We start from the raw sequence: 12,738 nt of genomic DNA, 5'->3' as shown, positions 1-12,738 counted from the left end.
AGATGGATACCATTTTCAAGGCCATTTGTGGTAACCTAGAGGAGGGAGGGATAAATTTCCACAGCAGTCATTCCAAGTCTTAGTGAGTGTATGGATAATAGATTAGAAATTAAGAATGATCAAAAGTAGGAGGTTTGAAAAGGCAAAAAGTGAAATCAAATAGGTACACCAATTCAATCATTCTGAGATAATACTTAATCTGAAAGCTAGTCTCAAATACTCTTCATGCCCCTCCCACTCCAACTACTTGAGTACCCATTGGTTGCAGTTTCTGCAAATATTTAACCATTTTCTTCTATTTATGGAGGGCTTTTCTCTGGCTTCCAGAACTCTCTGTTAGCTTGCTCAACACCCTGATTTTCTGCTTCCTACTTGGTGGGATGGTAACTGGTTATGTCACAGCAGCTTTGGAGCTCAATTATACAGGTGCTGGCCATTTTTTTTTTTATAACAACACTTCCTTGCCTGCCTTCTCTAATCTAACCTTCTCATTTAAAATTTACTTTGATTTTTAAGTGTGTGTGTGTGTGTGTGTGTGTGTGTGTGTGTGTGTGTGTGTATTGTGTATTGTGTGCACAAGAGCTCAGGTGCCTGTGTAAGCCAGAAGACGACGTTGGATCCCCTGGAGCTGAGGTTACAGTTAGTTGTGAGCTGAGGTGTGTTGTGGGTGCTGGGAACCAAACTTGGGTCCTCTAGAAGAGCAGTAAGCACTCTCAACTGCTGAGCCATCTCTCTAGTCCCACACTGTAGTCACCTTTGAGATAAGGAAGTCAAACTAAAACAAAGTTCAGCCTAAGAAAAGTCTTTATGATGAACAAAACACCCCAGGAGTGTGTGAGAGATATTTACACAGTCATTCTGTTTGAAGTAAAACTTTCAGAGTATCTAGAACTGAAGTGGTTATCAGTGAGTTTAGAAATCACAAATACATTAGTGAGAAAGAAAATTGACATGAAATTCTTGATTGGAGTGTACCTTAATTTTAAGCAATGTTCCCACTGGCATTTCAAGCCTGTATTCTGCTACTAAGCAGCACTCACAACCTCCACTCACTGTCATTTTTACAAGATGATGAAGGAACAGTGAGCTCAAGAGGAATAATCTTCCCTAGGAAGAGCATACCAATTGGTTATCTAATACCAAATGGTCAGCCCTGAAAACATACATGCACATGACTTTATAAAGACTGAGAAGGTTATACTACACAGACACAGACACACACACACACACTTAAAGAAAAAGAGGCCATGAATTTGAATGAAGGTAATGGGGGTACTAAGGAGAGGTTGGAGATAGTAAAGCCAGGGAGGGAAATGATGTAATTATATTACAATCTCAAAAGCCCCCAAAAGACTTTAAAAATAGAATTTATTGATTGCAGCACACCAGAATCTCCAGTTTTTTAAACATGTCTGACAACTCATGAACCACAGAACAAAATGAGTTAGTAGAGATGAGTGATCGCTGTGGCCCCACTGGCTGTTAGATGCGCAGTGTGGGTTCAGCAGGGGACTTACATTTGCCTTCCTCATTCCTGCAGAGAACTTTGGTGTCATCTGTGTTTTGAATAACTTCAAGAGATTCCCCGGGTTTTATCTGCAGATCTCTAGCTCCCCACTTTTTAGAAGTTATGGAGGAAGCAACTTTCGTTGAATAGAGAACTCGAATTTCACCATCATACTGAAAATAAAAATAAAAATTACTGATATGTATTCCCACAGTAATTCATTTATTGACCTATTTATTAAGACTTTTTTTTCTGGACATGTCTGTGGGGGTTACCTTGATTATGTTAATTAACAGAGGAAGAACTATGTTAATTATGAGTGGAACTGTTCCTTGGACAGGGGACCCTGGACTGGAGTGAAGTTGAGGTAACAAGATAAGCACTTGCATGCATGCATTTGTGTCTCTGTGCCTTGTGACTGCAGATACAATGAGACCAGCCCCATTAAACTCTGTGACTTCTCCATGGCAGACTGTAGTCAAGAACTGTGAGCCAAAAGAAAAGCCTTGTCCTTCAAGGTGCTTTTATCTGGGGATATTTTTAAAATTTAAATTAGAAACAAGCCTGCTTCACACATCAATCCCTCTCCTTCCTTCCTCCCCCTCCCCCTACTAATCCTCCACTCCATCCCCCCTCTGCTCCCCAGGGAGGGTGAGACCCTCCATGGGGGATCCTCAAAGTCTGTCATATCAACCGGGCCTGGGCCTAGGCCCTTGGGGATTTTATTATAGCCATGAGACAATAACTAAGACAACTCATAACCTCACCAACTTTACATAACTAATATGTATAGATTATCACTGTATCAAAGGTCTAAGAACATCTAAATTTAAGTAGTTATCATAGCATGGTGGATATTAGCATGCATGCTTGCTTGCTTAATTTATTGTAGGAATAAATTTAAATTTACAATGTATTTGGAACAAAGAAAAGTTATAACAGATACTGCTAATATTGTTAACCATATTTTAAAAGTATTTTGTCATTTTGGAATTTTTTTGGAAATTTTTTTCAATTAATACTTTGAACTCTGAATTGTATTAAATATTACATACCTTAAATTTTTTCCTGAGCTCTTTTTCTTCTTTTTCCTGCTTTTTTAGCTTCTTAGGATCTTTTTCTTCTGTTTTTGCCTTTCCAATATTAATTCCTTGACTAGGGTAATGAAACACACATAAATCAACACTTTTAGAAATAGAAAAGAATGGATCATAACAGAGACTTAATCCTCTGCTTTTCTTTGCTTGTTTGTTTCATTTTTCAAGACAGGGTTTCTCTGTGTAGACTCCCCTGGCTCTCCTAGAACTTCCTCTGTAGACTAGGCTGGTATTGAACTCATAGAGATCTGCCTACCTCTGCTTCCCAATTGCCAGGATTAAAGGTGTGTGCCACTACTGCCCAGCCTGAGGAGTCTTGCTGGTGGGAGTGCGAACTTGTAAGACCAGTCTGGAAATCAGTATGGTGATTGCTCAGAAAAATGGGAATCAGTCTACCTCAAGATCCAGCCATTCCTCTCTTGGGTATATACCCAAATAGTGCATATTCATACAACAAGGACATATGTTCAACCATGTTCATAGCAGCATTGTTTGTGATAGCCAGAACCTGGAAGCAACCTAGATGCCCCTCAACTGAAGAATGGATTGAGAAAATGTGTACATTTATACAGTGGAGTACTACTCAGTAGAAAAAAGCAATGGAATCTTGAAATTCACAGGCAAATGGATGGAACTAGAAGAAACCATCCTGAGTGAGGTAACCCAGTCACAAAAAGACAAACAGGGTATGTACTCACTCATATATGAATTTTAGACATAGAGCAAAGGATTACTAGCCTATAATTCTCTTCAGCAAAGAAACTAGGAAACATGAAGGACTCCAAGGTATAAATGGTCCCCAGGAATGGGAAGTGGCATGAACTCCTAAGCTAATTGGGAGCATGAGGGTAGGGGAGAGAGCTGCTACAATAAGAGCAAGAGAAGTGGAGTAGAGGAGAGGAAATGGAGGAGCATAAATATTGAGTTGGGGGAAGAATAGAGGAGAGAGAGCAGGATGAGAGATACCATATCAGAGGGAGCCACTATAGGTCCAAGAAGAGATCTGGAACCAGGGAGATCTCCAGAGACCTACAAGGATGACACAATCTGACAATCCAGGCAATGGTGGAGAGGATAACCTAAAAGCCCTTCCCCTAAAATGAGATTGATGACTTCTCTTTATGCCATCCTAGAGCCCTCATCCAGTAGCTGATGGAAGCAGAGACAGACATCCACAGATATACACTGAACTGAAATCGGGAATTTAGTTGAAGAGAGGGAGGAATGAAGAGCGAAGGGGTCTGTACCAGGTTGGAGAAACCCACAGGAACAGTTGGTCTGAACAAAGGAGAGCACATCAACCCCAGATGCTATCTGGGAGGCCAGTACAGGACTGATCCAGCCCCCTGAACATGGATGTCAATAAGGAGGCCTCTGTACTTCAGGGAGCCTCTGGTGGTGGATTAGTATTTTTCCCTGGTGCAAGAAGGGACTTTGAGAGCCCATCCCATGTGAAGGGTTACACTCTGGCCCTGGACACATGGGGAAGGGCCCAGGACCAGCACAGGAAGATTTGGTGGACTTTGCAGAGCCCCTGTTGAGGCTCCTGCCTGGGGAGTGGTGGGTGGATGGGGTGGAGGGTAGGTTGGGGGTGGGGGATGGGGGTGAGGTAAGGGAGAGGGAGAAGGGACTTACATGTGAAACAAGCTTGTTCCCTAACTAGAACTAATAAATAAATAAATAAATCCTTAAAAAATAATAAAAAAAATTTTCAAGGTGGTGTGTGTGTGTATGACAGGGCCTTAAAATATACACTGGAACTTGTTATGTAGGCCAGGCTGGCCTTAAACTCACAGAGATCCACCTGCTTCTGCCTTCCAATTGCTGGGACTAAAGGTGTGTGCCACCATGCCCAGTATGTAATAATACATTTTTGTTCAGTGTTGTTTTAATTTATTACTGGGCATTATATCAATTATGGATTTCTGACATATAGAAGGGGTTCATGATTGAATAATACAACACACAATTTAAACTGTAAGTAAAAGGACCTACTGAACCAATAATAAACCTGAACAAGATGAAATATGACTGCATGTACATTTTCTAGTTCTTTCTAGAAAATTGAATGGCAGAGATGATGTTATTAAAAAGGCTCAAAAATGCTTTTTTTAAGGAACTGAGTTGTATGTCTTCTAAAATTTATCCATCTTAATATTTTAACATCTAATTAAAATGGAGCTATGAGGCAAGAGATGGGTTTCAGTGGCAGAGCATTCACATACCACACCCTAGACTCGATTTCCAGCAGAGAAATAATACAGAGAAATAAATGGAGACAGCAAGGAGCACAGGAAGTATTGGTTAATGAAAAGCTTTATAGTAAGATTACTATTTTCAATATCATGAGGGAGCATCTTAAAGATAATAGTTAATAGTCAATCTTTACCTTGGCCATTCCATTAAATTGCTCATTGGAAAATGAAAGTTCAATACAGAGTGGGAAGAAGTGAAGTGTGAACCCCTGTAGAAGGGAGTTGTTTTTTGTTTTGTTTTGTTTTTTAAGTACTAGAATATTAGTGAATAGTAAAAACTTGACACCGATATTAATTTTCATTGTGATTATCTAGAAACAATTGCTTGTGACTTCTTTAAAATGTTTGCTTTTTTATTTTTAGCATTTATCTTGTTCACTGTGAAAAGAATGAGGGCCATTACCCACTTTGGTCTTTCATCATTCCCCAGGACCTTTCATTGTCTGGGCATTGGTGAAATTGCTGGCCCAGATTAGCTCTCTGGGATGATCAGAGCATGAATGAATGCTGAAAATGCCCCACAAGCTATTTCTGAAAATAACTTATTCCAAAATAAAATACCATGTTTAAAAATGTAGAATTATTTTAACTTCTGAAAATAAGCAATGAGTAAGAAAAAAAATGGTCATCTCTGATCAAGTTTAATCAGCTGGAGTTTGTTTTGCTCCAAGAAAGGGCCAGGATGTGATTCTGGGTTCCCAGAGAGCTAGCTAATGGAATGTGGGGATGTTTCTAGAGCAATTCAAAACAGAAAAAATGTATTAAAACACACTAAAGATAGGCACAATGTCCTGGTGGTGGGGAATATTAAAATGAATAATTTACCAAGGGTAGATTTTCCTTTCGAAGTCAACTAAAAGGGAGGCAAGCATTCTTTCATTTTTCTTGCTTGTTTTGCCTATAGAACTTGATCTTCCTTTGTGAGCATCAGCATATTTTGCCTTCATCTTCTTTTACTGTTTGTAGTTCAGTAAAATTGACTTAATGTGGTAAGACTAAATACTTGACATTCTCTCGTGCATTCTTAAGGACAGCTCATCAAGCATGACTCGAGTCACTAATGATAGTTCTGTCCTTAACTGACCAAGTATACCATTTATTTCATTTATCTCTTTCTTGAGCGCATTGCTGGAGTTTTCTATCTTTTGTACACAGGTCATCTCACATAGCTATTGAAAATGAGCAGGTATTTTAGTACAATATATTCTAACTCAGAAGAATTTTCAAAAGGTGTTCTTTTTTGCTAAATTGATTTTAACTACTTTTCATATACTTTTAACCTTAAAGTTAAAGAAATGCATGCCTCAGATAAACTGAAGTTATTGTTCACTGTTAACTTATAAGATAAATTTGCATAAAACTTTTGAGACTTCAATGGGTTTGTGAACAAAAAAGGACATACATGAAAGTCCTTCTAAGCAGCATATTCTGTTATTTTTCACACACACACAAAAAAAACATTGGCGGAGGACAGGGAAGAAGAAAGATGAGGGCTGAGATAGAAAGGAAGTGTGTTTGAGGGGGGAAAAGTTGGGGGAAATGGTAAAAATAAGAGAGATGAATCACTGAAATTGCTTGTGAACAGAATCTCAAGTATACATTCCCAGTAAATGAGTGAACACAGACAGTCCTGAGTCACCAGCAAGCAGCAGAGATTAGTCAGGGAACAAGGGGCAGAACCAGTGTCTAGAGTCAGGAGAAAAGATGTGTAAGGTGAGAAGAGGGAGAGTTAAGATAACTTGCTAACAAACTTGGCTGTGAGGTGAGAACTGTGATCAGAAAGGAGCACAGCTTTAGCAAAGCAGGGCAGAGACCACATGATTGCACACAGCACACATACAGCACGCTGAGTTTTAATCCAGCTCAGTGTTGTTGAGCAGTCTCCTTGTCAACACTTCATCGGAATGAAAGCATTGTACTGACCTCATCTCTGCAGGTGGAGCAGGGAAGTCTGAGGCATCCACGTCATCATAAACCTCTTCTCCTGCATCTAATAAAAGACGGAATATGAAATATTGAAATGTTGCTAATTTAAGTTTTGATATGTGCATTCAAAACTGAAGACTGCTTCATAGGCAGTAAGAGATTTCTCAGGGACTGTATACATTTCTATTAAAGACATTGTCTGCTTCTCAAAGAAAGGAAGGACGGAGGGGGGTTCTTGCCTTCTTGGGTGTGAGCATTCAACTTTAAACAATCAATAAGTAAACAAAGAAATGATGGAAACTAGTGAATATGATTACAACTATCATTATTTGTCCGGGGGGGCGGGGGGAACCCAATCCTTGAATAGTGATGTGACTATAAAAATTTCCAAGTGTAATCAATGGGTGAATGGTGGGATTTAAAAACAGTGGACAAAGAAATCAACTCTCTTGGCTATTGGCAGTAGGAAGTAGACAGAAATTCTTACATAATATGGAGTGCTACGCCATTCATCCTTTTGTATATCTGTTTGTGTCAGTCTCCTATCTCTACTATCTATCTATCTATCTATCTATCTATCTATCTATCTATCTATCTATCCAGTCATCCATCTAGTTATGTGTATCATCTATCATCCACCATCTTCTTTTACTGATTTGTTCCATATTAATTTATACTCTACAGTGATAATATGATTGTACTGCCTTCAAAGGAAAATCTTATTTTTGCAAATAATATATATAAATATCAAGTGATGGGAAACAACAGATAGAAAACTAGCCATGACTGGAATGGTGGACTGGATGAGAATGGCCCCAATCCTAGCTTGTGCAGTGCTGGGGATCAAACTCAGTGCTACTAACTGAGCCACACCTCTAGCTTGACACTCTTCCCCTCCCTCCCTCTCTCCCTCCTTTTCTCACCCTTCCCCCCTCCCCCTCTTCCTCCTTCCCCCTCTCTCTCTTCCTTTCCCGCTCTTTCTCTTTTTGAGACAGGGTTTCACTGGGTAGACTTGGTTGTCCTTGAACTTGCTCTATAGACCAGGCTGGCCTCAAGCTCAGAAATCTGCCTGCCTCTGCCTCCCAAGTGCTGTAATTAAAAGTGTGTGCCACCATCACCAGCTCTCTTACAAGAATATTTATGAATTTAAATAGGTAGACTCTTTAAAAGCCCTTCAATATTTTTGGAGACAACATTTTATTTGATTCAGAGAAACTTTTAACAAATTTTGAAAAGATCTGTCCCAGTAAGGTTTTCAAAGAGACCATTGAAATTGTAAAAAGAAGACACTGTTACCCCATTTTCGCCCAACGAGTTAAAGAGAGAATACCTGAAAGTATCTGGTTGTGTGTCTTTTGCATATTTTTACATATTTATATGCATGAGTTGTATATATTAAGCATGGACTGAATGGGGGCGGGGCCAGCTGACACTGGTATCCATCGCTTTCCTCTTATCTCTGTGTCACAGTAGCTTTCAGATTAATACTTTGAAGCTGTCTGTGCTGTTCTGAATAGAAGTACCTTATGGTCCCCAGTTGGTGGTGATGTTTGGGGCAGAGTTTGCTGGTATGGCCTTGGTGATGTTTGTCACTAGAGGTGGCTTTGAGAGTTGAAAATGCACCATTACCATTTCATTCTCTGTTGATGCTTGAGGTTCAAGGTGTGAGCCCTCATGTTCCTGTTCCTGCCACCATGCCTTCATCAAGGTGTATCATAGTAACAGAAAAGTTGGTAATACAGAAGTTGGTACCAAGGAGTCGCCTACTGCTATGACAGGCCTGACCATGCTGCTTTGGGGAGGAATATTATGGTGTTTTATCACAACAATGGGAAGTATCTGATAAATGAACCTTTTTATTTTTATGATTCTGTTATTCTATCCTTGAGTCATTGGAATCATCCAGGGTGAAATTGCTTGCGCCATGTGACATATTTATTGTTTGCAGTAAGGACTTAAAGCAAGCACATTCCATGCTTGATGACATTCAACGCTTCCCACTACCTCATGTGTAAGAAATAATTTGTAAAATACACAATTAGTTTTTATTACTTACCCAGTTCTTTGGGAGGAGAAGGGAAACTGAAAAAAATGAGAATATAGTTAAAATCTGAGTAACACGAACCTTGAAATTAATTCCTTTACATGAGAGAGGCGTGAAAAGCAATATTCTAGAGGTGTGAAATGGGTTAATCTGTTGATCATTATTCCTTTCTTATCCTCCATTTCCCACTGATTTCTAGCCACCAATTTGGAATTTATTGAGACTAGTTTTGAACTAGTTTTGTTGTTCAAAAATAGTCAAGAGTGATGATAGTTTATGTCACCCAGTCACTAGACCAATATTTCAGATTTTCTCTAAAGTTTGGGTGTATTATCACACCAGAGTATGATAAATGGGCTTAGTGTTTTGGAGCCTCCTGATATCCATAGATCTAGCCCAAACTGTTTATTTGAATTGAGGACTGAAATTACAGAGTCAAAATCAACAGCAGTCATTGGCATATGAGCACATTTCTGTGGTATGTACATATCTACACCACATGGGAAAATGATGAATAAGAAAGGAATGTACACTTAAACTAGACAGTGAGAGCTTATGGACAGGGGTGGGAGGGAACCAAGATTAGGTGGTATTTAGTTGTAGCAGAAAAGGACTTTGTTTTTATTATTATCTGAACTATGACAGCTACACACACACACACACACACACACACACAGGGAGAGAGAGAGAGAGAGAGAGAGAGAGAGAGAGAGAGAGAGAGAGAGAGAGAGAGAGAGAGAAAGAGAGAGGCACAAATACACAGAGAGAGGCACAAATACATACATAGAGAGGCACAAATACACATAAACACACACACACACACACACACACACACACACACACACACACACACTTCTGAAAGATTCATGTATAGCACAGGAATGACTGGTTAAAGTTGAAGATGAAGACATTTGCTCAAATAACCCCAAATCAGAGTTTGGTAATGTGAAAACAAGGCAAAAAATGCCTCTTCCTTTACCCCCATGTAAAGGCTATATTTGCTCAGGAGAAGACTTCCTATTATGTATACTCAAAATTGTAAATGTACCATTTATTGACAGCTATTCTGGTGCTCTACAAAAAAAAGATCAAATCAGGAATGCTGGTGTGAAAACAACTTACAAGGATTTCAGTTAAATGTGATGAACACATTAAAAAAGGAAAACATAAAGGCTCTTCTGAACATGATTAAGATCCTTCAAATTTATGTACATGGAATTTATGCTAAGGGGCTCTTTTGAGGCTGTATGGGAAGAGAAAATTTATTAATTAGACAAATTTGAAATACTGACAATAAGTCTATATAGGTATGTAATTAAGAACAGTTATAAAAATTCCAATATTACATTCAGAGAAATTCTAAATTATGTCCTATATTTTAACAGATTAACTTTTAATAGAGAATAATGAGTTTTAAAAGTAGTCAGAATAATGTAAAATGTAGGCTGCCATCAGAATAGTACAGTTTTAGATGGGACTGTACAGATGAGAGAAATCCTACTGAATGACTGTGTGTGCTTGAGTATGTGAGTGTGTGCGTGTGTGCGTGCGTGCGTATCTTTATGCAAGTTTGCAGGGAGAGTAAAGTGTTTCTTAGAGTTACACGCTAATTTTGGAATAACTGGGGTCCTCTGATGTAATTAACACATATATGAGATGACTGTAAGGTGATTAATGGAAAATAACAGTAAAGTGGTGTCAGTTTATCAGGGTTTGCTTATTGGTTATAGAATATTAGTAGCATTCAACTAAACCAATATTAGTGTAGTTATTGTGCACTGAAGGTGGTCAGTTGACTCTTACGATAAACCTTCATTACTGTCTGAATCAGAGACTTTAGGTTTCTCTCGAATACTTTTCTTTCTGTCATCTTTTCCCTTTAACATCTTCAAAATCCCCCAGGACCACGTGCTGGTCTTCTCTTCAACCTGCAGCATGGATCTTTGGAGCATCAAGCATTGATCAGAATGTAACAATCAGCAGACATTGTGTGGACATTCAGAGTTTAAATAATTAACTATGCTGACCAGTGACCAGTCATTGTAGCCAATAATATAGTGCTGCTAAGTACAAATTCTGGTGAGTGCATATTTCTTTCACCAGGCTGGCCACTTTTCACTTACTCAATATTTGCCTAGGTTCCAAAAACATAAAGCTAGGTTAAGTCAGTTAGAATAAAGTTTAAAATGTCTACTTGGTATTGTTTATGATTAAAGTAAAATAATTACTTGATCTTAAATATTCTGTTTTAAAATGGAAAGAAAATTTATTAACTTAAAAGATTTTATAAATTATTATTACAGCCAGGCGTTGGTGGAGCATGCCTTTAATCCCAGCACTTGGGAGGCAGAGGCAGGCGGATCTCTGTGAGTTCGAGGCCAGCCTGGTCTCCAGAGCGAGTACCAGGAAAGGCTCCAAAGCTACACAGAGAAACCCTGTCTTGAAAAACAAAAACAAACAAAAAATTATTATTACAAAAATAAAGGTATTTATTATTAAGCAAAGCATTAACTATGCAATATCAGTTCCGCTATAAAACTACCACAGATATCAAATGGTCTCAATTAACTTAAAACAGGACCTAACTCTGTAGCCCAAGTTGGCCTGGGGTTTACTAAGCAGCTCAGACTGGCCTTGACCTCCTGGCTCAAGTGATCCATCTGTTTTAAGTTTCTAGAGTGCTAGAATTACAGGTGTGAGCCTTGTCATCCAGCTATAATCATGTTATTATTTAAAAAACATCCCAGCCATGTAACTGATAAACTCCAGAGATGGTTGTAAAAGTAAACTATTGATTAATAGATAAATGATTGGAAAGTGTTTTTTTTAAAACATCCACACTGTAATTTGTCCCCCTTTCATTTCAGTTTTTCCATATAATGAGGATTTTTTTCCAATCTACCATTTCATTTGCAGTGTGATACAATTATCCTTCTTGACTTACCCTTACTGTCACTTAAACTTTGACATAATTTTAGGATTGAATAAGAATAGTATTTTCTACTTTTTGAATAAGAAGAATATTTTCTACTTTTTATTTTATCTGGAAATGAAAACTAAATTTCCATATATGTAATCTTTTGCAAGAGGAAAAGGCAATTCAATGATTATTCTTACCCATCACCAGCATCTTCCTCTTCTATCCCATCATAAATGTCATCATCTGGTGGTGGTGGGAACATACCTTCATATGGGTTAGGAAGGAAACCTTTTGTCAATTTTGCAATTTGCTGAAATACAGGTCACTTTGGTTTTGGTACTAATTCTCCCCTATTTGACTGCAGTCAGCAACCCTCTTTCAGATTATCCATTCAAGTAGAAAACTTTACAATTTTCCAGCATCACATAGGCACTTAATAATTCAGTTGCTTTATTGATTATTTTAAAACATTTTGGGGCCAAAGCCATAGAAAGAAATGAGTGATGATGGGCACTCTGGATTTTTATGTAAAACATATAGGTGAGAATTAATACCAGAGCAAGTAAAACAGAATAAGAAGTAGAATTTTAGATATTTATCATGGAAAAAAACAGAAGTCAGGAGGTAGCGGAGAGATGGCTCAGTGGGTTAAGAGCACTGACTGCTCTTGCAGAGGGTCTGGGTTCAGTCCCCAGCACCCACATTGCAGCTCACAACTGTCTGTAACTCCAGTTCCAGGGAATCTGACACCCTCTCATACAGCTGTGCATGTAAGCAAAGCATCAATGTACATAAAAAGGATAAACAAATCATTAAAATTTTTAAAAATATAGTTAATGGTGAATAGACAATGAAGAGCCAGGAAAGAGATACCTTGATAGAGGGAGCCCTTATGGGGTTAATGAGAAACCTGGCACTAGGGAAATTCCCAGGAATCCAAAAGAATGACCCCAGCTAAGAATCTAAGCAATAGTGGAGAGGGTACCTTA

General features: G+C 38.5%; 1 protein-coding gene across 1 annotated transcript in view; it reads right to left on the bottom strand.

Moving 5' to 3' along the window:
- Fyb1 (FYN binding protein 1) overlaps positions 1–12,738 on the bottom strand; it is a 96,326-nt gene that overhangs the window by 10,716 nt on the left and 72,872 nt on the right. Inside the window, exons 11-16 of the mRNA XM_035440592.1 lie at positions 11,947–12,013; positions 10,633–10,770; positions 8,842–8,867; positions 6,783–6,849; positions 2,563–2,662; positions 1,518–1,680 (exon numbers count right to left, since the gene is read on the bottom strand). Of these exons, the coding sequence (XP_035296483.1) occupies positions 1,518–1,680; positions 2,563–2,662; positions 6,783–6,849; positions 8,842–8,867; positions 10,633–10,770; positions 11,947–12,013 (561 nt within the window). The remainder of the gene's footprint in view (positions 1–1,517; positions 1,681–2,562; positions 2,663–6,782; positions 6,850–8,841; positions 8,868–10,632; positions 10,771–11,946; positions 12,014–12,738) is intronic.

Source organism: Cricetulus griseus, chromosome 2 (genome assembly GCF_003668045.3).
Source record: "Cricetulus griseus strain 17A/GY chromosome 2, alternate assembly CriGri-PICRH-1.0, whole genome shotgun sequence".
Taxonomy (NCBI): Eukaryota; Metazoa; Chordata; class Mammalia; order Rodentia; family Cricetidae; genus Cricetulus; species Cricetulus griseus.
This window is presented reverse-complemented; position numbering and strand designations above follow the sequence as displayed.